This window comes from Chaetomium tenue (assembly GCF_020726465.1).
Source record: "Chaetomium tenue strain MPI-SDFR-AT-0079 chromosome Unknown F5144scaffold_3, whole genome shotgun sequence".
Lineage (NCBI taxonomy): Eukaryota > Fungi > Ascomycota > Sordariomycetes > Sordariales > Chaetomiaceae > Chaetomium > Chaetomium tenue.
The window spans coordinates 502,391-528,601 of NW_027117331.1; the positions used below are offsets into that span (position 1 = coordinate 502,391).

Sequence of the window (26,211 nt, forward strand, 5' to 3'; positions counted from 1 at the left end):
CTCGCCTCCGCTAGTCCGCTTATCTGAACTCGGCGTTGGTCGGATGAATGTTGGGGATCTGCGGGTCCAGCTCCGGCCCCACGCTGTTTCGACATTTCGTCGATCGGGCTAGCCGGGGTGCCCGGCCCGAAGTGGGAACCTCAACAATTGGGGATCTCTGGCAGCTGGCGAGTGCCACCGCTCAACAGCAACCTTCTTTCGGGATGCGCTACATCAAACATCCTTGACGATTTTCAGGGAAGATTCGACATTCGACAACCCATGAATTGCAAGTTGGGCCCCCGATCAGAGACACATTTTGTGTTGCGCTTTAAGTACGAGCCAACTCTTTCGTCACATTTTGTCCGAACTTCCCCGACTCGCCGTCTGTGCTGAGATCCACCCGGCTGATGTTTCGCCGCCAGGGGCAGCATGAGCCGCAGGAAATTGGTTGAACGACGCAGAATGAGTTTTGGACCGGATTCCGGTTGTTGAGACTCTGCAGCGCTGTCCCGCTTGTCATGGACCCACCTATCCCCAAGTTCCGGTTGACTTGAACACCACGTAGTTAACCACACGATCCGCTTGCTGCGAGTTAGGCGACGGCTCTAGACCAGAATTTGGAGCGTGGAAAGGGCGGTAGGAGAGAAATCCAACCATGATGAACAATAAGGTTGCCATACATAACAACCAGCCACTCTCGGACACCGGATGGCGCTGCCCGACTCCAGTGTTAGGTTTCCGGAGGCCTTGGCATTTCCGGTCCGAAAGCTCCAGCAGAGGAGAGCACTGTGAAGGATACCACCAGCTCAGGTAACGACTCCAAGGGTTGGGTTACGGTTGAGTTGATGCTGCCATTCGAAAGCTATTGCCATTCTCGGAATGTCGGAGACCACGAGGAGAGCAATGCGTCAAGTTTTTCGTATATTGATTCCCCAACCCAAATCCCCGGACGGTTCTTGGACTGGCCGATTACCGACTGTGCCTGTACAGTTTTGGGACAACTCGACCGAACCCCGAGCCCGGAAGAGCGGGGCCCCCGCACTGCAGTACCGGCTTTGAAGAATTGGAGTTCAGCGAGAAACGAGATAAGTCGATGGAGGCGGGTAGATGTCCGCCTCTTAAAAGCACTCCCCCTTCCTGGCTACGAAGAATTATGCGCAGCCTTGGATCAACGGCCTTTTAAAACATTCGGGTGAATATCAGGGAATCTCGTGGGGTGGTGTTTGGATGTGCTTGGACCGTGCCAGTTTCGGGTTCTGCGCACTGTCATTTTTCGGTCCCACCTCCCGCACCCATGCATGCAGAATCCCACCAGAAACTCTCAAGATTGCCATTCATCTAGCCCGCTGCCCCCCTTCCTGCCCAACGCGTGGTTGCCCTCCCACTCCTTCCATTAATTCCCAAAAAACTACTTGCGTGGCAGCCACTGGGCACGAGATCGACTTTCGCTTCTTGTTCTTCGCTTTTTCCGGTGGTCTCCCTGTTATAATCGGCGTTCGAGTCTCCATCCCTTGCTGACTTTGCCCGGGGCCATCTGTCGACGCTGTCCCATGTTATCTTGCCCGGCGAGGAGAGCATCTTTCTTTTAGGAAGCTCGCGCGGCGCATTAAGGTACGGCTTGTCCCTAAAATCGCATTCCATGGTCGAGCCCGGAAATGCTGACGCCGGAATGTGGGGGTACCGACAGCTTTGCATCCAGCTATCCTACTAACCTCGAAATAAATCTTTCTCGGAGCCCACGGTACATTCTGGGAAACTTCCCGACTTCCGAACCCCCGCCTATTCCGAGTCTTACACCCGCCCTCGCGGTTTTCACAAAGCGGTAGAACTCGGCCGCACGTTCACCTCTCGCTCACAGTCTTGACGATTTATACCGAGAGTAACAATGGCGGAACCCAACGGCCATGCTAACGGCCCCAATGGCGCGGCGTACGCCAAATCGCATAACCTCCCTTCGCACTTCATTGGTGGCAACAAGTTGGAGAATGCTCCCGCTTCCAAAGTGAAGGAGTTTGTGGCTAGCCACGATGGTCACACAGTCATTACAAACGTGAGTGCCCAACGCCTCCAGGCTCAGGTCCCACGATCCTGTCTCCGAGTAGCCAGCTGACAGTCATTGTTTCCCTCTAGGTCCTGATTGCCAACAACGGTATCGCCGCCGTCAAGGAGATCCGATCAGTACGGAAATGGGCGTACGAGACATTCGGCGACGAGCGGGCGATCAAGTTCACCGTGATGGCCACGCCCGAAGATCTCCAAGCAAACGCCGACTACATCCGCATGGCAGACCACTATGTGGAGGTCCCCGGTGGCACAAATAACCACAACTACGCCAACGTTGAGCTCATCGTTGACGTGGCAGAGCGCATGGACGTCCATGCGGTCTGGGCAGGATGGTGAGTTCCGGCACGAGCGACGGACGATGACCGAGCCTTGATACTGACGGATAACCAATTAGGGGCCACGCATCCGAGAACCCAAAGCTTCCCGAGTCTCTCGCAGCATCACCAAAAAAGATTGTCTTTATCGGCCCCCCTGGCTCGGCAATGCGCTCCCTTGGTGACAAGATTTCATCAACTATTGTTGCCCAACACGCGGACGTGCCTTGCATTCCCTGGTCTGGCACCGGCGTTGACGAGGTCAGCGTTGACAACAAGGGGATCGTCACGGTTCCCGACGATGTCTACCTCAAGGGGTGCGTCAACTCCTGGCAGGAGGGCCTGGCGAAGGCCGAGGAGATTGGCTTCCCCGTCATGGTCAAGGCATCCGAAGGTGGCGGTGGCAAGGGCATCCGGAAGGTGTTGGACAAGGAGAACTTCGAGGAGCTGTATAAGGCGGCAGCTAGCGAGATCCCCGGCTCGCCCATCTTCATCATGAAGTTGGCGGATAGTGCCCGTCATCTGGAGGTCCAATTACTTGCTGATCAATACGGCAACAACATCTCGCTCTTCGGCAGAGATTGCTCGGTTCAGCGGAGACATCAAAAGATTATCGAGGAGGCGCCGGTCACGATTGCCAAGCCCACCACCTTTAAGGCCATGGAGGATGCTGCGGTCCGTCTCGGCAGACTCGTCGGCTACGTCTCCGCCGGAACGGTCGAGTACCTCTACTCGCACGCCGACGACAAGTTCTACTTCTTGGAACTCAACCCTCGTCTCCAGGTCGAGCATCCGACGACAGAGATGGTCAGCGGTGTCAACCTGCCTGCTGCCCAGCTTCAGGTTGCCATGGGTCTCCCCCTTCACCGTATCCGGGATATCCGACTCCTCTATGGTGTTGACCCCAAGACCTCGACGGAGATCGATTTCGAGTTCAAGAACCCGGAGAGCGAAAAGTCGCAGAGGCGCCCAACGCCCAAGGGCCACACCACCGCCTGCCGTATCACCTCCGAAGATCCGGGCGAGGGCTTCAAGCCGTCGAACGGTGTGCTCCACGACCTAAACTTCCGCTCGAGTTCCAACGTGTGGGGTTACTTCTCTGTCGGTTCGGCCGGTGGTATCCACAGTTTCTCCGACTCTCAGTTCGGGCACATCTTTGCCTATGGTGAGAACCGTGCCGCCTCCCGAAAGCACATGGTCGTTGCTTTGAAGGAGCTCAGTATCCGTGGTGATTTCCGCACTACTGTCGAGTACCTAATTAAGCTCCTCGAGACGGACGCCTTTGAGCAAAACACAATCACAACCGGCTGGCTCGATGAGCTGATCTCCAAGAAGCTCACTGCTGAGAGGCCCGACACCATGCTCGCCATTGTCTGCGGCGCTGTCACGAAGGCTCATATCGCTAGCGAGTCGTGTATCGCCGAGTACCGCGGCGGTCTTGAGAAGGGCCAGGTCCCCGCCAAGGATATTCTCAAGACCGTTTTCCCCGTCGACTTCATCTACGAGGGATTCCGCTACAAGTTCACCGTTACGCGCTCCAGCACCGACAGCTACCGCCTGTTCATCAACGGCTCCAAGTGCACCGTCGGCGTACGTGCCCTAAGCGATGGTGGTCTCCTTGTCCTCCTTAATGGTCGCAGTCACAACGTCTACTGGAAGGAAGAAGTTGCTGCTACACGCATGTCCGTCGACGGCAAGACATGCCTGCTTGAGCAAGAGAACGACCCCACTCAACTGCGGTCTCCCTCTCCCGGCAAGCTGGTCAAGTACAGTGTCGAAAACGGCGCCCATGTTCGCTCCGGCCAGACCTTTGCCGAGGTCGAAGTCATGAAGATGTACATGCCCCTCATCGCCCAAGAGGACGGTATTGTGCAGCTCATCAAGCAGCCAGGCGCCGTCCTCGAGGCTGGTGATATCCTGGGCATCCTCGCGCTCGACGACCCTAGCCGTGTTAAGCAAGCGCAGGCTTTCTTGGGCCAGCTTCCGCAATACGGCAATCCTGTCGTCGTTGGCAACAAGCCCTCGCAAATCTTCTCCCTGAAGTACAACACGCTCGCCAACATTCTCATGGGCTTCGATAACCAGGTCGTGATGCTCGACACCTTGAAGGAGCTCATTACGGTCCTTCGTGACGACAAGCTGCCGTACAGCGAGTTCTCGGCGCAGTTCTCTGCCCTGCATGCTCGCATGCCCCAAAAGCTGGATGCCCAGTTCACCCAGGCTCTGGACCGTGCTTTACAGAGGCAGGTCGAGTTCCCCGCGCGGAACCTCACGAAGGTGTTCCAGAAGTGGATTGACGACAACATCCCGGCCAAGGCGGATGCTGAGATGCTCAGGACCACCCTGGCACCCCTTACTGACATTCTCGACCTGTACGCTGACGGCCAAAAGGCCCGCGAGCTGAACGTCATCGCCGACCTGTTGTCTCAGTACGCAGATGTGGAGCGTCTTTTCTCCGGCCGCCGGTTGCAGGACGAGGAGGTTATCCTGAAGCTCCGGGACCAGAACAAGGACGACATCCAGAAGGTTGTTCAGACCGTCCTCTCTCATAGCAGGATTGCCGCCAAGAACTCTCTTGTGCTCGCCATACTCGACGAATATCGTCCTAACAAACCCAACGTCGGGAATGTCGGCAAGGCTCTCCGACCCGTCCTTCGCAAGCTGGCGGAGCTCGAGTCCCGCCAAACGGCCAAGGTCTCGCTCAAGGCTCGCGAGATCCTCATTCAGTGCGCCCTCCCGTCTCTAGAAGAGAGGACCGCCCAGATGGAGCACATTTTGCGGTCGTCGGTCGTCGAGTCCCGCTACGGTGAAACCGGCTGGGACCACCGCGAGCCGAACTTGGAGGTCATTAAGGAAGTTGTCGACTCCAAGTACACCGTCTTTGACGTCTTGACGCTCTTCTTTGCCCACGAGGACCCCTGGGTGTCCTTGGCCGCTCTGGAAACCTACGTCCGTCGTGCCTACCGTGCCTACAACCTTAAGAAGATCGAGTATCAGACCGACGAAACCGATACGCCTGCCTTTGTGTCCTGGGACTTTGCCCTCCGCAAGATTGGCCAGTCGGAGTTTGGGCTACCTGTGCAGTCGGCCGCTCCGTCCACCCCTGCGACGCCGATCGACCAGACCTTCTCAAGGATCAGCTCCATCAGCGACATGTCGTATCTGTCCCAGCGGGCACGGGATGAGCCGGTTCGGAAGGGTGTGATCATCCCTTGCAAGTATCTCGACGATGCCGAAGATATGCTTTCGAGGGCTCTCGACACACTGCCGCTGCTCGGAACCCGCAGGAGGAGCGCAAACCCTCTTACCGCGCTCAACGACAGGCGTCGGCCGGCGCCGCCTCCCCGCCTTGACAGCATGGATGAGCTTTCTGCCGTGGTGAACGTTGCAGTCCGGGACGCTGAGGGCCGGAGCGATGAGGACACACTGAAGGATATCCTGCCTTTGGTCGAGCAATTCAAGGAGGACCTCTTCGCCCGCCGTGTCCGCCGCCTCACATTCATTTGCGGTCGAAACGACGGCTCTTACCCCGCCTACTACACCTTCAGGGGCCCGAATTACATCGAAGACGACAGCATTCGTCATATCGAGCCGTCCCTTGCCTTCCAGCTTGAGCTCGCGCGCCTCTCCAAGTTCAAGATCAAGCCGGTGTTTACCGAAAACAAGAACATCCATGTCTACGAGGGTATCGGCAAAGATGTTGAGACTGACAGGCGGTTCTTCACGCGTGCCGTCATCCGCCCGGGCAGGCTCCGTGACGAGATTCCCACCGCCGAGTACTTGATCTCGGAAGCGGATCGCGTTATCAACGATATCTTCGACGCCCTCGAGATCATCGGCACGAGCAACTCGGATCTGAACCACATGTTTATCAACTTCAGCCCCATCTTCCAGTTGCAGCCGCAAGAGGTTGAGCACTCGTTGCAGGGGTTCTTGGACCGGTTTGGCCCTCGCGGCTGGCGCCTTCGCGTCGCGAACGTCGAAATCCGTATTATTTGTACGGACCCGGTCACGGGTCAGCCGTATCCCCTGCGTGTCATCATCACAAACACGTCAGGGTATGTCATCCAGGTCGAGATGTACGCCGAGCGCAAGTCGGAGAAGGGCGAGTGGGTGTTCCACTCCATCGGCGGCACTACTAAGATCGGCGCGATGCATCTGCTCCCCGTCTCGACGCCCTACCCTACCAAGAACTGGCTGCAGCCCAAGCGGTACAAGGCCCATATCATGGGCACCCAGTACGTCTACGACTTCCCGGAGCTCTTCCGCCAGGCGATCCAGAACAGCTGGGCCACCGTCACCAAGGCGCAGCCTTCCCTGGCGAGTGAGCAGCCGCCCACTGGCGAGTGCATCGACTATAACGAACTCGTGCTGGACGACCAGGACAACCTGGCCGAGGTGTCTCGCGAACCTGGTACCAACTCATGCGGCATGGTGGGCTGGCTCATCAAGGCTCGCACGCCCGAGTACCCCAAGGGCCGCCGGTTCATCGTCGTGGCCAACGATATCACCTACAACATCGGCTCCTTCGGCCCCAAGGAGGACAACTTCTTCTTCAAGTGCACGGAGCTGGCCCGCAAGCTGGGCATCCCCCGCATCTACTTGTCGGCGAACTCGGGTGCGCGCCTGGGCTTGGCCAACGAGCTGATGCCTCACTTCAACGTCGCCTGGAACGATGCCGAGAAGCCCGAGGCTGGATTCAAGTATCTGTACCTCAATGACGAGGCCAAGCGTCGCTTCGAAACCGAGGTCATCACCGAGGAAGTCACCGAGGACGGCGAGAAGCGCCACAAGATTGTCACGATCGTGGGTGCTGAAGACGGTTTGGGTGTTGAGTGCTTGCGCGGATCCGGCTTGATCGCCGGTGCCACGAGCAGGGCTTACAACGAAATCTTCACCTGCACGCTCGTGACCTGCCGCTCTGTTGGTAAGTTTATTTCCCGTAACCGCCGCGTCTTGTCCCACACAATCTAACCTTTTCTAGGTATCGGTGCGTACCTTGTGCGTCTCGGCCAACGTGCTGTGCAAATCGAGGGTCAACCCATTATCCTCACCGGCGCTCCGGCGCTCAACAACCTGCTCGGCCGTGAGGTTTACACCTCCAACCTGCAGCTCGGTGGCACTCAGATCATGTACCGGAACGGTGTCTCTCACTTGACCGCCAACGACGACTTCGCTGGTGTCTCGAAGATTGTTGAGTGGATGTCTTTCATCCCAGACAAGCGCAATAGCCCTCTCCCCATCCGGGCTAGCGTTGACGATTGGGATCGCGATGTCGTTTACACCCCGCCGCAGAAACAGCCTTACGATGTGAGGTGGATGATTGCCGGCAAGCAGGATGAGGATAGCTTCCAGCCTGGCCTGTTCGACAAGGATTCGTTTGTCGAGACGCTAGGCGGCTGGGCTCGCACCGTGGTCGTGGGCCGCGCCCGTCTCGGCGGCATCCCCATGGGTGTTATCGCCGTCGAGACCCGCTCGGTCGAGAACATCACGCCCGCCGATCCCGCCAACCCTGACTCGATTGAGCAGATGACAAACGAGGCCGGCGGCGTGTGGTACCCCAACTCGGCCTTCAAGACGGCACAGGCCATCAACGACTTCAACCACGGTGAGCAGCTCCCGCTCATGATCCTCGCCAACTGGCGTGGCTTCTCGGGCGGTCAACGCGACATGTACAACGAGGTTCTCAAGTACGGCTCTTTTATCGTCGATGCCTTGGTCAAGTTTGAGCAACCCGTGTTCATCTACATCCCGCCCTTCGGCGAGCTGCGCGGTGGTTCGTGGGTTGTCGTGGACCCGACCATCAACCCCACCTTCATGGAGATGTATGCGGATACGGAGTCCCGCGGTGGTGTCCTGGAGCCCGAGGGTATCGTTGGCATCAAGTACCGCAAGGACAAACAGCTCCAGACCATGGCCCGCCTCGACCCCCTCTACGCCAGCCTGAAGAAGCAGATGGCCAGGGAGGGCCTGTCCAAGGAGGAGACGGACGATATCAAGAAGCAGATGACGGAGCGCGAGCAGCAGCTCCTCCCGGTCTACGCCCAGATCAGCCTGCAGTACGCCGACCTGCACGACCGCGCCGGGCGCATGAAGGCCAAGGGTGTCATCCGCGAGGTGCTCGAGTGGCGCGAGGCCCGCCGCTTCTTCTACTGGCGCGTGCGCCGGAGACTCAACGAGGAGTACACCCTCCGCCGCATCAACAACGCCACGGCGCCCGGTGGCGCCCACGCCAAGGACGTGGCGGTCAGCGCGCAGGTCTCGGCCGAGACCCGCAAGCGCCACCTGCACCTGCTCGAGGCCTGGTCCGGCCTGCCCAACTTTGTCTCCGACGACCGCGCCGTCGCCGAGTGGTACGAGGCCAACCGCAAGCTGGTCCATGACAAGGTCGATGCGCTCAAGAAGGAGGCCATTGCCGCGGAGATGAGGGATCTGGTGCGTGTGGGTAGTGATGGTGGTGAGGCTACTGACGGTGCGGCGTGGAAGGGCGTGCGGGATATGCTGCGTGTCATGCCCGTCGAGGAGCGCGATAAGGTGTTGGAGTTCCTGAAGCAGGTTTAGGGTCCTAGTTGTCCTAGTTGTCCTGGTTGGGTGGGGTGGGTTTGGGATGATGGTTGGGGGGAGGGGTGGTAAGGGGGGTGCGGCAAATACCGGTTAGGTCGTTAGATCTTTCTTGTTTTCTTTTTCTTTTTTGCTTTGGGCAGGGGCCAAGGTAGTGTTAACGGTAATGGGCTGGGCGGGTGGCTTGCTGTGGTGGGGGTGGTGGTGGTGGTGGTGTGGTTGTTTGTATGGTTAGCGTGATGAGCGAATGATGATGTTTTCTGTCTGCTACTGCTGCGTCTGTCTGTCTTGCTGTGTCTGGCTGTCTTGCCGTGCTGGTTGTGTGACTGATGTGTGTGTTTGGCTGGGATGGGTGACTTGTGCGTTGTGTTGCTCGTGATCTGGTGACATCAAGGGAGTGAAACTCAGGGGTTTCTAATGCCGCTGGGATGCAGTTACTGTATGTACAACCGGTGGTTGGCATACTTTCTGTTGTTGGCAACTTCCTATCGTCGTACACCCGAAGCATGTCAGTGGGTTGATAACAATGGCTAGACGATGATGAGTCCACAAACTTGTTCATATTCTGCCTTTCAGGGCAATACACTGTGACCCGTGCTGAAACCACCGCCGCCTCCAACGGACGCCATTCGTGGGGGTCGGTGGCAGTGTGGTATGCGGATGCCGTGTATGCCGTGGGACGCAAAGCTCGTGTATACCGTGGGCTGCTTGTTACAGAGTGACAGTAAGGAGCGCGGTTGGGGAGGGTTTGGATGAAACTGGGTGTTGTGATGCGGTGCTTGCTGGACTGGATCCCCCTCCCGGTAGCGGGGAAAACTGGTGGTGTTGACACAACATCGAAACCTAGAATCCGTCCACAGCCTTCCCCTGACCGGCAGCACATGCAGGAGACAGGACATCGGCCTAGCCCAGAGCCAGCCCGCGCTTCCTATCTGAGGCCGGCCCCAGCCATTCAAGCTCAGCCCCTTCTGCTCTCGATACGGCAACTTCTCAAAGGCTAGAAGATCACGGATGGGCGTGCTACAGGGGGTGGTGTTATTATTGGTCAACCCCGGGCTCCATCCAAGTTTCAAACTGCCTGCCCTCTCAGCCCCGGCAAGCCTTGCTTGTTCACCCAAGAGCCCGGGGGTTTGCCATGCGTACGTACGGGGGAGTGACTCAAGCCATTCGCAGTTACCCACCCTAGACCTAAACCGTCCGAGCATGTTTGGGACCTCCTGTTTGGGGCTTCCATGCCCAGACGGGGCTGCTTGCATGATAGTTGCCGTCGCGGGTATGACCTAGGGCTGTTCTAGCCTTTCTCTGTTGGCAACATATCGGTACGGAACTTTATCACGTTACTACCAAGAGATTGTGGCTTGTGGCAGGTTCTGCAGATCTGACGCGGCACGTGGGGTGTGTCCACGGTCTGTTCGTGCTACAGTTGGAATCTCGTGGGAATTGGCAATCTCCGGTGCACTAAACATAGTGCGGCACGTGGAACAGTGGGAAGATGCGGCTCGTGGTACGGTTGTGCAGATCAAGGGCAACGCATGGGGTTGGTGTCTATCTGTATTTGTGGTGCTACCGGCGGGGAGGCCGTGCAAAAGATGGTTTCTGCGTAGTTGCTGTTGTTGGGCTAGTTTGTGTTGTCTATGTCACATGTGGTTTACGTCGGTGTTCATTGTAGCAGAGCTTCACACATACCTGTGAAAGTCAGGATTTGGGAGATCATGTAACGGAATGCTGCCAGATTGCTGGCAATCCACCTGTAGCTTTCTCTACAACACCAGGAGCAATGCTGCGGTTCGTGGTTAGTTGTACAGATCTGAGGCAGTACGTGGAGTTTGCGTCTAGGCGTAACCAGGAAGTAACCCAAGGGAAGTTGACCAGACGGGATGTTGGCTGCGGTGACTGTAACAGTATGTTGTCGTTTGGGAACATCTGAGCGTGGTAAAAGGGGATAAAACAGGAATGGTTACGTAGACCTCTTCTCCTTGCTGGGATAACTGAAAGAGAACCCCTTACAACCCGAGCTGACGTTTCTAACTCGCTGTGGTAAACTGGCGAGCTGGCGTTACAACACACAAACATTGGAAATGATTCCAGACGAATCTAAGTCTATCACTGTCACATATCAGCGACGTCAACCACGGAGGCGGCGTCATGGGGGTGTCTAAGTACCAGAAAAGAAAGTATAAGTATACTCCAACATTAACTGTCCGCCTGCTCTTCTCCGGTCCGATATCATCACTGCCAAAGACTTTTCATGCCCATCAGCCAATCCGTTAACCCTCAAGCTCATCCCCTTGACACAATGACACCCCAACCTCAACCCAGCCCAACAGTGACGATAACGGTGCAGCCGCCCCACAGCGTCAACAAAGACAGCGCCATCACGCCAACGGTCGAGGCCAGGCTGCAGTTCAACTCCAAGAGCTACCTACAAAACCAGGTCGGCAGCATCTACGCCACGGCGGTTGTGAGGGACATGGACGAAACCGCAATCGCCGCATCCGACTACAGCGGAAAAGTGGAAACCGAATACCAGTCGAATAAGACCGTGAAAGACGAAACCAATGTCACCTACGCGTTCCCGGACTTGTGCATTCACAAGGTTGGCACCTTTCGCATTATCATTGCCATCCACTTCATAGACGGAGAGGGAAGTGTGGTGCTCTGTGAGGATGAGAGTTTGGCGTTTATGGTGTACTAAGAGAACTAGGCGAAGGGGATGCTAGGGTTTCAGGTGTAAGTCAAGTGTGATGCCAGGGGTTGGTGATGCTGATGACTGATGTGTTGGACCTTATAGGGAGATAGGACGTCACTCGAAACTTCCGACTATGAGAGATGGACTTGTATTGTGATTGTAGGTTTGCGGAGAGTTGTTTGGATAAAGGAGCTGGCGCATGAGGAGGATACATCATGTTCTTTGTTTGTTATTTGGTGGCCTTCAATGCTTCTGTTGGTGTTGTTGGCCGGATCCGATACAGTCAGCAGAACAGCAAAGTTTCTCATATTAACCTGACATTCTTTTTCAGGTTCATGGTGTTTGTTACTACTATGGACGTCACACATTCTGCTCATGTGGTGGTGTATGTTCCAACTGACTGGTTGCAAAATTGATACAGGATGTGATCGGATACATCTGACAAGTACAAGATCTGAACGCCGCTGTCCCCCATCAGACTCACAGACTCACAATTAGGTTTCGTCGTAGGGCTTTCCCACGTGCTTCTTTTTTATCGTCCGAGCGGTAACTCGGTCAGCTTGAGCCCGCTTAACCACTCATTTCTTGGTTGATCATTCGCGAAGATGGCATAGCAAAGACAAAAGATAAAAGGCAATAAAAAGGGAAAAATACCAAAAAATGACAGGAGGCAATCGCTGCCGGGAATTGAGCCCGACGTGGGGGTCGAACCCACAACCTTGAGATCTGAGATTACGTGAGATAATTAAGAGTCTCACGCTCTACCGATTGAGCTAGCCGGGCAGGCTAGTTGATTTGTTGAAGTGGGGGCCGGAAATACAATATTCATCCGCCTCTGCAAAACCCACTTCTCGGCCTCAGTACTGGTCGGGAAGTTGATGCTTACAACGGGCTTGCGTGAGATGCAATGACTTTGGGCAACAGGGGCGTGACCCCGAGCAATCACTGTTCTTGTATCCATAAGGAAGCTATGCATACCAACCCCCGAGCGCCGGAGGCTCTCGAGCCGTTTCTTCTTTGGGGCTTGGTATGTGAAGACAGACTGCCCGCCGAACGAGACACCGCGTTCGAGGGTGTTTCCCTGCTCTTCGTTGACCCTGGCCCAAGCCCGATACGTCTGCCCTTCCCTGTGGACAGCCCAAACCGTTGTATCCAGCTTATGAACCCCCCCTCGGCAATTATAGATAAAAACTGGGTACTCCACGAGATAAAAAAGAAAACCGAAGGACCCAAAAAAATACAGGCTTGGAATATACTGTTGTACACCCGCCATATCGCGGTAGGTATATAGGTATTTGCTGTGGGCCATTGGGGTATGCGGGAGGTTGACGCAAGCTTTTGCGGGCCGACAACCGCACCCCCTCCGGCATCTCAACCGGGCGCAACCGATCTCTCTTGCCCATCCATAACGTAGGCCGCTCAAGCTGCCGTGCTGCTGTGCCTGGGCCGCTTGCGGGCGCTGCCGGGGGCGCCGGGGTGCATCTTCTCGTTGCGCTCGCGCTTGAGCTTCTCGTCGAGTACGCGGGCTGTGGGAGGGGGCAAAGGTTAGCACAGCGCAACACACACCTAACAAGGGTTCTCCAGGAAACATACTGAGCACGTCGTAACCGAACTGGGGGAACTCCAAGCAGAGGGTGCGGAACTCCTCCTCGGCCTCGGCGCGCAGGGTGTGGGAGCGGGTAGCCCAGAAGTTGGCGACGGGCACGCGGATGGCCGTGTCCTCGCGCGAGGTGTACTCGTAAACGTAGCGGGCGTAGGCGATCTCGCCCTTGGCGGTCGAGTTGACGCAGTGGATCTTGCTGGACGCGAGGTTCTTGAGGTCGGTGAGGCCGAACTTCTCCGCGAGCGTGTACACCTTGGCGTGCTTGAGCAGCTGCTCGCCCGTCATGTCCACGTCGGGGATCGAGGGGTCCTTCTCTAGCGTGCGCTGGCCGGGCACCTTCTTCGGGAAGTAGTCGGATGTGTAGAGGAATTCGAGAAAGCACCCCATCGCTTCGAGGTCTTCGCCGGGCAGCTCGATCTGGCGGGGCTACAGCACACACACACACAAAGTCAGCAACGAACCCCGAAGCCCACACCCCTTCACCCCCCAACTCCAACCAACCCGCGGACAACCCGCCCGCAACAAACCCCCCCCCCCCCCAAAAAAAAAGAAACAAACAACAGCACCTACACTCCCATCATCCACAAACTCCGCACACGCCTCCGCAAAATACGGACTCTGCACCAACAACCCCTGATGCGCCGTCAGAATCGTCTCGCTCTCCCCCGACCCAATCAGCAACGGTCAATTTAATTTAAATATTCAAAATAGTGATTTAATTGAACTAGGTTTAATTCCAATTTTTGATAGTGTACAATGGCATAGTAAAAAGTATTATTTTAAATTAGAACATGAAGAATATTTTCTAGTGAAACTTAAATTATTTAAATTATTATTCGTAATGATTCTTCTTTGGTTATTAAAGCCAAAATTTGAACTTCTAATTTGTTTAGTATTGTGACGAGCGAGCGAGGAATAGAGGCACAAAAGCTCAAATGATCCCACTCAATTACGTGAATCTAAAGCTAAAGAGAAGAAAAGAAAAGAATCAAGATACAGGATTCGCACAACTGTGGGAAAACACAGGTGGGAGGCGCACAGACCACCACTCGGGTTGCGGCCAGGGTTAGGGTTAGAACCTGCCGTCACAGGCGGGCTGGCCAGGTACTGCAGGAAGGTGGTGCGCTCGGGCAGGACGGCCTCCTCCACCGGGACGCCCTCGGCGAAGGGCAGCTCGGAGCCGTTGGTCGCGGCCGTAGCGGTAGCGGTAGGGTTCTCGGTCATGTCGACGTCGTCGGTGGCTCCGGCGGCGGTGGCGGTGGTGGTGGTGGGGGGTGCGTCGTCGATTATCGATGAGTTGAAGCTGTCCGCCATGGTGATGTGTGTGTGTGTTGGGTGGTTTGGTGGGCGTCGGGGGTCGGTCGTCAAGTGGTATCGCTGTTGCGCAGTTGGGTGGGTGGAAATGATTGGAGCGGTCGGTTAGTTAATTAATTGGTTGATGGAGTGGTCGCAAAGTCAACAAAGGATTGAATGGATGCAGCGGGCCGGGCGCGTGGGGACCGCGAGGGACCGAATGGCAAGAAATACGGCAGATTACGCGAGTACGATAAAAGAAGGTGGGGAAGCAAAGAAACAATGCGTCCTGGTCCGACGCTGGGACAATGGAGGCGATCACAGAGATGGCTCTTGCGAAACTGGAAGGCTGGCGCAAGCTCTCATGAAGCTCCGAAGCTCCGAAGCTCCAATTGGATGCCTGAGGCTGCAGCGGACAGGGGGTTTCACTGTTTCAGTTGCCAGGGCACCACATGCATGTAGTTAATTACAGGCGACATGTATTGTGTATCAAGAAAAGAACGTTTTACTGGTGCTGTATCGAACAAGAAACAGCCAGCAAGCAACTTCACAAATGGCAGGTCACCAAACTGGCCGAGGAAGAGCTGGATGGAGGGCATATTTAATTATATATTCCATTAACTACACCACGCTAGCAAGTACTATAGCTCTGCTCTTCTAGCAAAGCAGACGTCGAGGTGACCATCCGGTCGGCCCTCGTCATTCAAGCAAGATAATACAAATATGTAACACACAAAACACTGCTTGTTCCCACTACCGCCACCTTTAAGCCAGGCTAATCACCACGCAATAATTCACAGCAACAGTTCACTGGCCCATAGCCTTAGCACTAGCTCTGCGGGCACGTCCGCTCCGGCGGTAGTTATCACCCGGGCCCCCCTGGGGCGTGCCGGACTCGCGCTGTCGGCCGCGCTCCTCGCTAGGCGCCAGCGAGCTGCTGCTCTGGCCAAGGCGCTCCCTCCAGGGCTTGCGGCCGCGGATAATGGCCTCGTCGTCCGGGTGCAGGAAGCGGTTGATGAGCCGGTGGTCGAGCACGCGCTCCTCCCTGTCGTTCTTGCCGGCCGGTGCCGTCTTGGGCCAGACGTAGCCGTAGAGCTTGGAGTGGCGCTCGCAGCGGGAGCAGTTCGCCCGCGTGTAGTAGGCGTCGTTCTGCACAAACGCCGTGTTGCAGTTGGTGCAGTGGATCCACGCCGTCTCGGGCTGCGAGAGGAGGAGTGGTGTGAGCGTGTAGTCGCCCGGCACGCGTTGTTTCCGAACGGGCTCAGGCGCGGGCTTTTCGGACACCCGGCGTGTCTTTTTCTTTGTCGAGGTGGTTGATGTGACGGGGCCCACCTCATTACTCGGCTCTGCGGCCAATTTGGGCGCTCCCAGCATTAGGGTTTCTGCGCCTTGTTGAGCATTGTTTTCCGCTTCTTCAATTCGTGGCGGCGCCGAATTCGGCACCGCAAGACTCTCCTCTAAAATCGTTGCCTGCGAGTCTTGCCGCGCCACGCTTTCTCCCTCTTGAGTAAGCGGGGGGGCCTCAGATACGGGAGTGATATGCTCCGGCAAATCGTTTGCTGTCATCGAACATTCGGGGCTGGGAAGCAAAGATGGTGCAATAGCCGTGGTATAGAGCGTTTCTTCCGGGGGATCGATCTCCGTAGTAGGAAGAACCGACAGCGGTGCGCTAGCCTCTGCGGGCGCGTCGTGCTCGCCATTCAACGCACCGGCTAGCGTGGCGCCCTCTTTCATCGGCGACACCTCTGGTGACAATAGCGGCTTTTCTCGCATCAACAGTGGTTCCGGTTGCTCGAAGTCCGGTGTTGTCGCTTGTGTGACAGTGCTCTTGCCGTCTTCGGCTGCAATAAGACTGTCCACGGGCCCACTGGTGGAGCTGCCCCTCGAGACTTCCAAGCCCAGAGGAAGGGGAGCAATGTCGTAATCGTTCGGCTTTTGGCGCTTGGCCGGTGTGAGCGGCGGAGAGCTCAGGGCCGTCGTATCAAAATTCCGTTTCGGGGCAGCTACGGCCATAGCGAATACGTCAACGCCGTCGGAATCTGTCGTCGAGGCCCTGTCGCTCGCCATTGCTCGGTTTTTCGCGGTCTTGAAAATACGCGGACGGATGTCGGGCGTGACCGACGAAGTGCTAGACCCAGCGACGCTAACGCTCCGCTCTCGCCGCCGCCGACGCAACGAATAGCCCTGGTCGTCGCCCAAAACGTTTTCCTCGATGCTCCTATGCACCGGCACGGTACCATCTTTGGGCTTCCAACCATTGGCCACGTTGTCCTCACACGTCTGGCAGAGACAATCGCAGTTGTTCTCTCCAAAGTAGCTCTCGCTGTACGTGACGGTGATCTCCTCGCCCAACCCGATGTCCCTGCACGCAAAAATCTCGATCCCTGCCGCGCCGCGCGTAACGAGCCTGGCATTTGCCGCACAATCGTGGTTGGCAAATCTCGCGGGCCCCATGAAGAGGCTGGTCAGCTTGCTCCGGCTGCTGACTACGAGACTGAAGTCCTTCTTCCGCAAGGCTAGCTGGGCTTCCTCCTCTGGCGTGACCGTCACCTGGGTGCCGGCCAAGTACTTGATCGCTTCATTGCGCCGAATTGGGCGCCTCGCTGTGATGCTCGCTTCGTAGGAATCGATTGTAAAACGGTTTGTCGCATTGACTTCGAACGGACAATCGGGAAGGTAGATGGCTATATATCGCCGAAGATGCGCTTTGAAGTCGTCCTTCTCCTTGGATGTCCGGAGTGCGTTATGGAATTTCCTCAAGCCATCAGTCGCCAACAGCTTCTCCTCGGCGGCGGCGAGGTCCGGGTCGACGATTAGGTGAGTTTGGATAATTTTAGTGATCTCCTCTTCCCGGACGCCGCGGGAAGGATGGTACAATGGCCGATTCTTTGGTATTGCTGTCCAGTAGTAAACCTGTTGTTCGCGGTCAGCGACTGCTTCCTGCCAAGCCCGATTCTGGGCCACTTACATGGTCAATAAGGGCGTCGGTCAAAATATCATCGTACGCAGCGAGCTGCGCAAAGGTCAATGGCTGCTTCTTGATCGCCGACGTCGGGGTGCGAGGCATTATGGTGAGGAGGGAAGGTGTGTTTTCGGGGCGGAGGTGGAGGATTGACGAAAGTTGGTTTGAGGGAGCGGAGAAGAAGGGAATGAATGAGGGTCCGTGTGGGTGAAGGGAGGCCACCCGTGCCGGTGAATAAAAGGAGTGGAAGCGCAATGACGGTGCGGTGACAAAGTAAGGAGCGTCAGATTCTCATGCCCAGTGCGCCGTCCTCATGCGATGTCAGGTGTGGGAAAGGTGTCCTGGTTGGAGAAGCGCCGTCTTGTTGCAGCATGCACGTGCTTAAAACCGTCGAGCAGCTGAACCAAATGCGAGAAACAGCTGGGCTCAGCCTTCAAGTGCGACCCTCCAGCTACAATTAGGCTACCAATTGGCAGCTGCAGGACGCAAGTGGTTCGAGCGAGTACCGGAAGTCGTAGATCGGGTTACAGATTTCCAGTGGTCTGTCTTGTCGTCATAAGTTGGGGAGTGACTCGCCGAAACCCTGAACACAACCATCCGCAGAATTGCGTATGATTGGCGATTCTGCTGGGAAGGGGGAGTTTCGGGGGAAGGAGATGGTGGATGGTGCGACCCTGTCCCCTTGGATTTTTGGAGAAGTGTCCGTACAATGCCAAAAGAAAGAGGGAGGCAGTTGCATGCAAGTGTTCAACAAGGCCCCTCAATGTGCCCGTTGCCCTGGAAATTGCGAGGCTTGGCGCAGGAGGCAAGCCAAACAGGGAGAGGGGAGGAGTGGCATGCGCTCGAAGCTTTTGCGCAATGGACTCGATTGGCTTTGACCTCCGCCAAGCCGATCCGCATTCCCGGGGTTCAAAGACCACCCTCGCTGCGCATCTCACACCGCCTTGGTTACATAATCCAGCCGCATCCATACCAGGCGCAAACAATTTTCCAGGATCGGCATTGGCTGAAAGCTGAAGTGGGCTTCGACGTCAAAAGTCCAAGACAGTCAACACCACTGCTGGCAGGCACCGTGTGAGGGGCAAACGACTCAAGATGATTCAATTAAAGGTGCGTACGGTCCCCCACCGAACTGTCATGCCAAGCTGACGGTCGACCAGTCTATGCTGAACTGCATCGACAACTCTGGCGCGGCCATTGTCGAATGCGCCATGGTCATCGGGCAGAAGAGGCACGCCTCGATCGGTACGCATAATCACCCAACCGAACCCCGACCCCGCCCCCGCCCCCGACCCTCTTGGCAGGCACTAACCGGCACGGTCACAGGTGACAGGATAGTGGTGGTCGTTCAGAAACAGAGAGGTGCCCAGGCGGAGGGCATGGCCGCATCCTCGGGTACCAAGGTGAAGCGCGGGGACATCCGGCACGCCATCGTGGTACGGACAAAATACAAGGTGCAGCGGCGAGACGGCAGCGTGATCCGGTTCGACGACAATGCCTGTGTTTTGATCAACAAGGCCGGCGACCCCATCGGCTCGCGAATCAACGGCGTCGTGGGACAGGAGCTGCGGAAGAAGAAGTGGAGCAGGATTCTCAGCATGGCGCCCATGCAAGCATGATTTAGGAAAGGCTAGGAGAGACAGAGCACCGACGAGATTGTCGGTATAGTGACTCAGTCACCGCGACTTAAATTCTGCTTGCTCGGGCCACGGAAAGGGGCCAGCATGGCGGGCTGGTGGACGGGAGTACAGCATCTAACGGCGTTATTGGGCGTCGTGTATACTACTTGTACAAATGCAAGGGGGGAACGGTAGACACCATGGTCTAGCTCTGTATGGTGATCGAGTAGATACATGCATTGACCCTGGTGAAAACGCTGCACCACCCACAAAAGCCCATATCCACCTGAACGAATCCCAAACTATCGCTAAACGCCAAATGTGCCGATGCCCTCTAATAAACCATTGGCTAAAGCCAGCCCCGCGAGGAAACAAAAGAAACAGTTCTCCAGTCTCATTGGAAAATGTTACCGCAGTCGCAACAGACGTAGAAGAGTTTCTAAAAAATGTTAGGGAAAGGTAGTTCCGGGCGCCGCGGGCAGGGCTGCTCACCATTCCAGTCTCAGCACTGCGCTGCTGGGACTGGAAAAAGACGGCCTCGTCATGATGGCAGGCCGGGCAGCTCCGCTTGGATCTTGGCAGCTAGGCAAGAAACATCGTCAGCGGCTGGTTCCTCTTCCTCATCGAACAGAAAGTCGCAATCCAATGCCTGCAAGCTTCAACAGCCAACTCTCAGACCCCGGGCGCCGCCGACAAGACGGGTTGTTAAGTCGTATATTCTCGTTAATGATGACCATGGTTGAATCGTGCCTGAAGTCCGCTATCGTAGATGTCGTAGGTAGTGGATGTCGTAGGTCGTACAAGTCGATCAAGCCCTCTCGAGTCCTTGGAGTTTGCTCGAGTCGCTGCCGAGAATCGACGTTTCAAGGACCGGCCGCAACCACCCGAGGCTTCCCTCCCTCGGCGATAAGGATGTTCTCGGCCTTCTCATTCATGCCGAAATCCATATCGCCGAGCCCGAAGAAGTCCTCGGTCCGCGACATGAGTGCGGCGAGTTCATCGAGGCTGTCGCCCGTCCAAGCCACAATCTCAATGTCATCCAAGTCCACGTCCAGGTCGTCATCATCGTCCATATCGATGTCTCGGTCAAACTCCAGGACGCTAGCCTCGTCGTGTTCTAGCCCGGGGGGAGGGGAGTCGGCAGCAGCAAGCATGGAAAAGTTGTCGCCGCATGTCTCGCAAGAAAGGATACGACCACAACCAAGGCAAGAAGAAAGGCAGGCCGAAGTGGTGGACGAGCTCGTCGACCCCGACAGGCCCGACGAGCCGGAACCCCGGCGGCCAAAAACGTCGACATCGGAAGAAAAAGAAGAAGGGCTACCCACAGTAGGATCGCTGCCGACGTCCTGCGTGACGCCGGCCGTCTCACCCGCAGCGTTGTTCATGGCGTTGCGGAAGATACAGGTCGAGGTCGCCTCCTCCGAGAAGTTGCACGTGCGGCAAGTGAACATGAGCTTGCGGTCAACCTCATCCTCCTTGGGGTACAGCATGTTGCTGCACTCGGAGCAGAACCGGAAGGTGATCTGCTCGGCCGGCTTCTTACGGTCGCCGGAGACGGAGGCTGCGGGCGATGACATCGTTGGAAGGGTGGATGGCTGGTCGATGATCTCTTGATCGATGAAGGTTGCCTTGGGGTGCGCAAGGCCGTCGATGAAGCTGAAAAGGACGCGAGGTTAAAACCGATGCGAGATTTGTGCTTTGAGTTGAAGAAGGATTTCCTATCGGATGGAATTTTGATGAATCGGTTGTTGGGAAGATGAGGTGGTTAAGAGAGAATGATGGCTTGCAGATGATGGTGATGCTGGTGTGGTAAAAGAGGTGGAGGAAGGTCGGCGCGCAGGGCCTTGTGCTTGACCAAAACCAAAATGGTCGGGGCGTCACGTTACCTTTCAGTAAGCCTAGAAGAAGGAAAGAATAGACTGGACCTAAACCTGATGGAGGGTTATGGAAGGTATGGGTTGCTGACGCGTTTCCTAAGAAGTGAGGGCTGAAGTTGGTAAGAGTGATGATAGGTGCTGGGGAGCTGTTCACAGCCAGCTCTGTTCCACTTGAAAAACGAGGCTGCGCTTTGCCATTTGCGGTGTCTGCCTTGTGCCCGCCCCACCACCGCACTCAAAGCCGGGGACGCCAAGCGCTTTGCGCTTTCCTGTGACCTCGACCACTGACCGAAAACAAACTGGCTGAAGGTACCAAATCTAGGTGCCTCACTTATCATCATTCAGATTTTGAGTCAGGGCGATATCTGAGATGATAGGGTGTCCGGTGGGGGAACTTGTGAATTTTGTCAAAGCTTCACGATAGGTAGCTCTGAGCGTTGCCCGAAAATTCGCCGGGCTTTGTCGAACCCAGACAATCGCCCCAGCCTCACTCCCTTTGAGGCGATATAGGTGGCGTGGGCATGGCTGCCCTTTTGTCAGCGGCGGTTCCCTTGTTCATTGCGGTCCTTCTCCCTGGGTACGCTACAATTCTGGTCTATTTAGGCGTGGTGGATTGGCAAATTGAAGCCCGGAGGCAGGTCTATTTACAAGCAATACGAATATGATGATATGAGCCTTAAAAATGGGTAGTAGTTGTGCACTGGTCTCAAGGCAGCGGAGGCCGATGCACACATCGAAAGGCACCAATCAAGACCATGTGCCCAAGAAGCCCAAGCAAGGTATCATTGGATGAGAGGGCGGTTAACTCGATTTCACCTACCAAGTCGACGGTTCGGGCCCAGGGTTGGAAAGGGGATGCAGACGGAATTAATACGGACGAGGTAAAAGGAGGAATACTCCTCCCACGTGCCTCTCTCGGTGTATCTTCATCAAGCTCGCTACTCGGTCGGTGGTGGAACGGTGATTCGCTGAGATGGATGGCCACACCTCAAGTAGGCAGCTTGAATTGCCGCGCCAGTTACGTCGACGGTAACATTACAACCTCGAGCTCCAAGCCTCGTGATGGATGATGCGCGAAATGGCTCCCACAAGGGTGGGACAGGTGACGGGTGACAAAGCCTGGCGATGGCGGGGTGCTCGGCCACTGAAACAGGGGTCCGGTGCAACCCGCCTGTTGTGCCCTGGCGAGCCTGGCAGGATCAAGGTGCCAAGCCCTCCAGCGCCCCGGACCCCCGAGCAACCTGGGACCCCCCACCACCCTTTCTCATCACCCCGCCTTCTCGGCCCAGCTGCACTCCGCATCCAGAGGGCTTCGATTGACCATCGCTGCAACCCTGTAACTCTGCCGACCCCTACTTAAAAGACGAAGCGCGTCATCAGGCACTCTGCAAGGACAGCTTTCTTTGGCCGGCTATTCTCTTCCGTCTGGTTCTTGATCCAGTGTCATTCTAGCTACCCATACCTACCACAACCGATACCTGCCTCTGCCTAGCTCCTCGCGTGCCACCAAAGAGCTCAACCCAACAACGCCTTGTCCGGGACAACCACTCCTCCCTACCACTGTCGCAGAGTTTGAACCAACGACGACCATGACCGACGTAAGTGATGCGCGCCTAGCTCCCTCTCGGCCTTCTCGACCTTCTCAGCCTCAAGCAGCAGGGAGCTAACATGACCTCTCCCCCAGCAATCCGAAACCGGCCTCCCGCCCAACTGGGAGGTGCGCCACAGCAATTCCAAGAACCTGCCCTACTACTTCAACTCGGTCGAGAAGGTGTCACGCTGGGAGCCGCCCGCGGAGACCGACACAGAAAAGCTCAAGCTCTACATGGCCGAGTACCATAGCAACAAGGGCCTGGCCGCGGGCACCGGCGAGGACCGCCAACCGGGTAAAATCCGCGCCGCCCACCTACTCGTCAAGCACCGCGACAGCCGCCGGCCCTCGAGCTGGCGCGAGAACACCATCACCCGCACCAAAGAGGACGCCTACGAGATCATCAAGGCTCACCAGGCCCGCATTAAGGGCGGCGAGGTTTCGCTCGGCCAGCTCGCACTCACCGAGTCCGACTGCAGCAGCGCTCGCAAGCAGGGAGATCTCGGGTTTTTCGGGCGGGGGGACATGCAAAAGGAGTTCGAGGACGCCGCGTTCGCGTTGCGAGAGGGCGAAGTGTCCGGGATTGTCGACACCGCGAGCGGGCTACACCTAATCGAGAGGTTTGTTGCACTTGCTCATGTTGGAATTTAGGACGTTGCTGACTCGCTATTCTAGGCTCGAGTAAGCTTCTCTCTGACGAGTTGCGGGGAGTCTGCTTCTGTAGGGTTTTGTCTCATATTTGGCTCGGAGGACGATCTGCGATAGCGAGCCTGTTAGAACAAGATTACGTTGATGTGCCACGCTGATAGGGGTCGCGAAACGGCCGATTCACATAATGGAATGGAAGATACCGAGATGCGCACATATGGCCCCTGTGGTCCAACTGTGAAGTTGACTACGGTTCTCCAACAGGAGCCCAACTAATTTCGGGTTCGACCCCAACATCAAAACCACTTGGCTTTCCCGAGACATTTAAAAACAGAATCCCCGCACCATATGTCAGCTGCCTTCTGGTATAACCACCTAGCCCCCTTTTTGGTATGTATCCTCTCATTCCACAACACTTTTTACAATCCAGGCCGCGAGCGGCGGGATACTCGAAAACACGACCGTCATGACGCCCAACGCAATCATCGACAGCGCCGCGTACGGCGCCGCCTCGCTCTGGGCCTCGTACAAATACGCCGTGCCCATCGCCGCGGCGTTGATGCCGACCGTGACGCCGGCGGCAACAACCCTGGGGTGGTTCGGCCGCGCCCGCCGTGCTGTTACGGCCGCTGCCGTCTTCTCACTGTCTCTGTCTCTGTCTCTGTCCCCGCTCGTCTGTGTTTGTGTCTGTGTCTGTGTCTCCACCGCCGTTCCCGTGCCCGCCCCCGTACCACCACACCCATCCCCGTCCAGGCAAGGCTGACCCACCGCCGCCGTCCTCTTCACTATCCCTCGTCCACCACTCCCCCCGGGCCCATTATCACCCCCCAACCTCCCCTCGCCCTCGCCCTCGCCCTCATCCCCATCCTTATCCTCTTGCCCTCCCCCCTCCTCCTCAACCCCTCTCAACCCCAACCACCACCCCCCAACAACAACAACCCTCCTCTCCAACCACCCCCCGACCCCCAACCCCAACCCCATCTGATACACAATCCCACTCCCCACCACCACCGCCGCATTCAACCCGCCATCCCCCCCCAACAACCCCATCACCGGCCCCGCCAACGCCACCGTCACACTGCGCGCCGCAAACGCCAGCGCCGCCCCCGCCGGCGCCACGCCCAGCCCCCGCGCCAGCGCCGGCCCCAGCGCCGCATTCCCCAGCGCCAGCCCCGCCGACACCCCGCACGCGGCCAGCCCGCCGCGGGACAGGACGTGTCGCCGGTGGGAGTAGAGCTTCAGGCCCCAGGCGACGAGCCCGGCGTTGAGGAGGGTGGTGGCGACGTCGCCGGCGGTGGGGGGGATGGGGGTGGAGGGGTGGATGATGAGGGTGGAGAGGGGGGTGTGGGTTTGGAGGGTGGCGAGCATGGTGGGTAGGGGGCGGTGGCTGAGGGCGGCGTCGGTGAAGATGTAGGCGATCATGGTGAGGGAGGTCCAGAGGACGGGGTTGAGCAGGCCGGAGAGGAGGGTGCGTAGCCAGGGGGGGAGGGGGGTTGAAGGGGATTTGACGGCGGTTTGGATGGCGAGGGTGGTGAGCCAGGTGGAGAAGAGGAGGAGGGTTGCGAGGGGGGCGTCGCTGCCGCTGCGGTAGCGGAGCGGGAGGCCGATGGTGAGGGTGAGCAGCCAGCAGAGGAGGAGGATGGGGTTGCGGAGGGCCCAGAGTTGCAGTTGGGTTTGGAGAGGCGGGCTGTCGGTTTGTGCGTGTGTTCTTGGTGCGTGTTGTTGTTGTGGTGTGGGCTCGTCCGTCTCAGAAGACTCTGCTGAGGTATCGAGGCCGATCGTCAAGGAGCTTCCGGAGGAAGAGCCTCCGCATAGGGATTTGACGGGCTTGCGCGGCGTTGGCGCACCCAACTTCCCCCCCTTTTCAACATCGGCATCCTTGTCCACCCAGAAATGTTTGTCGTAGCGGACCATGAGGCACTGAATAAAAAATGTAAGGAAGTAGGCGAAGAATGTGTTGAGAAGGCCCGTCAGCGCTTGGGGAGGTTAGCCAACTTTCTGCGCCAGATAGCTTGGTCCGCTTACCGAAGCAAACAACGATCATGCCGATGCTGCGGACATCTGATACGGGCCCGTTGCAGAGCATGACAACCGGAATGGTGAACCCGATGGACATGTGGCGGTTCAGAAGCTCTGTCTGCTTCGGTCAGATCCGAAAGGCAGCAGGAGTCTTGGGCGTTGGTACTCACAGCACGCCGTAACCGCTTGTTGTAAAACTCTTCGAGGCCGGGGGCGACGCATCCACACATAAAAAATGCCAGAAATACAGCGGCCATGGCCAATATGGAGGCGGGAAACTCGGACTTCTCCTGATCCAAACCAAGTTGGATGGCAGCTATCAGCAGCTGGGCGACCAAAGCAATGACAACTGCAATAGCTCCATCTCGCAACCTCGCCAGCGAATCTATCCATTCCCAAGACAAGATCGTTGCGGCCCCAGGGTTCGTGGAAGGAGGTGGACGCACGGGCAACGAAGCCATGCCGGTCTCGGCCCAGTCCCACGGCACCGGCGCTCGGAGAAATGATGGGTCCAGCGGAGAGCAATAAGTGGACGGCAGATTGTTTGCTTCTGACACAGGCACACGCACGTCAGGTAGTGAGACATGGCCTTGGACGAAACTTGGGAGCAAAAGTAGGATGGCGACAGTTGTACTTTAAGGGGACAGCAGCGGGAGGGACCCGTGGTGTCTGGAACACACACTGCAGCGGACCTGGTGTTTGTATTCCCCGGTTCATGCTCCGGCGGCCGTTCTGACGGTGAAGCCCGGGATGGAGCCCTTGGGCCGAATTTAGTCCTCAGCTGAGTGTCCCGGTACAAAGACCGTCCCGTCACGAACCAAACGGAAACCTGGACTTGTTGCCGAACCGTGGAGATGCCCGCCAACCGGGAGAGGCAGAGAACCGGGGTCGATCCAGCTGCCGAACGAATGAGATGTACAGATTAGGGTGTTGCAGAAGGCTGTGTTTGCCGGTAAGGGCTCACGACATACCCCGAAGCGATGTGCTGA

The 26,211-nt window shown here is 57.0% G+C and overlaps 8 protein-coding genes and 1 non-coding gene across 9 annotated transcripts; 5 read left to right on the forward strand and 4 right to left on the reverse strand.

The window, feature by feature from the left end:
* The first annotated feature begins 1,717 nt into the window (after positions 1 to 1,717).
* On the forward strand, positions 1,718 to 8,969 carry F5144DRAFT_160615 (acetyl-CoA carboxylase). Its single transcript, XM_066782533.1, has 4 exons — positions 1,718 to 2,032; positions 2,113 to 2,378; positions 2,441 to 7,287; positions 7,345 to 8,969. The coding sequence occupies exons 1-4, from the start codon at positions 1,868 to 1,870 to the stop codon at positions 8,919 to 8,921; spliced, it is 6,855 nt and encodes a 2,284-aa protein (XP_066644205.1). The 5' UTR covers positions 1,718 to 1,867; the 3' UTR covers positions 8,922 to 8,969.
* A 2,248-nt stretch (positions 8,970 to 11,217) lies between these two features.
* Positions 11,218 to 11,616, forward strand: F5144DRAFT_591232 (uncharacterized protein; the record flags this gene model as incomplete). Its single annotated transcript, XM_066790243.1, has 1 exon — positions 11,218 to 11,616. The coding sequence occupies one exon, from the start codon at positions 11,218 to 11,220 to the stop codon at positions 11,614 to 11,616; it is 399 nt and encodes a 132-aa protein (XP_066644206.1).
* Positions 11,617 to 12,300: 684 nt separating this feature from the next.
* F5144DRAFT_t86 lies at positions 12,301 to 12,393 on the reverse strand. The gene has a single exon. It is a non-coding gene; the product is annotated as a tRNA-Lys (tRNA).
* Positions 12,394 to 13,029: 636 nt separating this feature from the next.
* Positions 13,030 to 14,527, reverse strand: F5144DRAFT_486943 (uncharacterized protein; the record flags this gene model as incomplete). The annotated part of the gene is made up of 4 exons (XM_066785577.1): positions 13,030 to 13,136; positions 13,204 to 13,639; positions 13,784 to 13,871; positions 14,253 to 14,527. The coding sequence occupies 4 exons, from the start codon at positions 14,525 to 14,527 to the stop codon at positions 13,030 to 13,032; spliced, it is 906 nt and encodes a 301-aa protein (XP_066644207.1).
* Positions 14,528 to 15,313: 786 nt separating this feature from the next.
* On the reverse strand, positions 15,314 to 17,573 carry F5144DRAFT_591234 (histone-lysine N-methyltransferase SET9; the record flags this gene model as incomplete). The annotated part of the gene is made up of 2 exons (XM_066790244.1): positions 15,314 to 17,419; positions 17,475 to 17,573. 2 exons carry the CDS (start codon positions 17,571 to 17,573, stop codon positions 15,314 to 15,316), a joined length of 2,205 nt encoding a protein of 734 aa, XP_066644208.1.
* Positions 17,574 to 18,466: 893 nt separating this feature from the next.
* F5144DRAFT_160692 (mitochondrial 54S ribosomal protein uL14m) lies at positions 18,467 to 19,114 on the forward strand. The gene is made up of 3 exons (XM_066782534.1): positions 18,467 to 18,578; positions 18,629 to 18,713; positions 18,795 to 19,114. The coding sequence occupies exons 1-3, from the start codon at positions 18,564 to 18,566 to the stop codon at positions 19,085 to 19,087; spliced, it is 393 nt and encodes a 130-aa protein (XP_066644209.1). The 5' UTR covers positions 18,467 to 18,563; the 3' UTR covers positions 19,088 to 19,114.
* Positions 19,115 to 19,533: 419 nt separating this feature from the next.
* F5144DRAFT_591237 (uncharacterized protein) lies at positions 19,534 to 20,701 on the forward strand (the record flags this gene model as incomplete). The annotated part of the gene is made up of 3 exons (XM_066790245.1): positions 19,534 to 19,799; positions 19,956 to 20,201; positions 20,293 to 20,701. The coding sequence occupies 3 exons, from the start codon at positions 19,534 to 19,536 to the stop codon at positions 20,699 to 20,701; spliced, it is 921 nt and encodes a 306-aa protein (XP_066644210.1).
* Positions 20,702 to 22,294: 1,593 nt separating this feature from the next.
* F5144DRAFT_160697 (uncharacterized protein) lies at positions 22,295 to 23,396 on the forward strand. Its single transcript, XM_066782535.1, has 3 exons — positions 22,295 to 22,562; positions 22,649 to 23,175; positions 23,231 to 23,396. Exons 1-3 carry the CDS (start codon positions 22,554 to 22,556, stop codon positions 23,238 to 23,240), a joined length of 546 nt encoding a protein of 181 aa, XP_066644211.1. The 5' UTR covers positions 22,295 to 22,553; the 3' UTR covers positions 23,241 to 23,396.
* Positions 23,397 to 23,605: 209 nt separating this feature from the next.
* On the reverse strand, positions 23,606 to 25,521 carry F5144DRAFT_644236 (uncharacterized protein; the record flags this gene model as incomplete). Its single annotated transcript, XM_066792841.1, has 3 exons — positions 25,229 to 25,521; positions 24,137 to 25,179; positions 23,606 to 23,878 (listed from the first exon to the last, which is right to left on the reverse strand). The coding sequence occupies exons 1-3, from the start codon at positions 25,317 to 25,319 to the stop codon at positions 23,606 to 23,608; spliced, it is 1,407 nt and encodes a 468-aa protein (XP_066644212.1). The 5' UTR covers positions 25,320 to 25,521.
* Positions 25,522 to 26,211: the final 690 nt, after the last annotated feature.

Coding starts and splice junctions, on each gene's coding strand:
- F5144DRAFT_160615 (XM_066782533.1), top strand. CDS start 1,868: ATGGCGGAACCCAACGGCCATGCTAACGGCCCCAATGGCGCGGCGTAC. Junction 2,033..2,112: donor GTCACACAGTCATTACAAAC/GTGAGTGCCCAA, acceptor GTTTCCCTCTAG/GTCCTGATTGCCAACAACGG. Junction 7,288..7,344: donor CGTGACCTGCCGCTCTGTTG/GTAAGTTTATTT, acceptor AACCTTTTCTAG/GTATCGGTGCGTACCTTGTG.
- F5144DRAFT_160692 (XM_066782534.1), top strand. Junction 18,714..18,794: donor GAAGAGGCACGCCTCGATCG/GTACGCATAATC, acceptor GCACGGTCACAG/GTGACAGGATAGTGGTGGTC.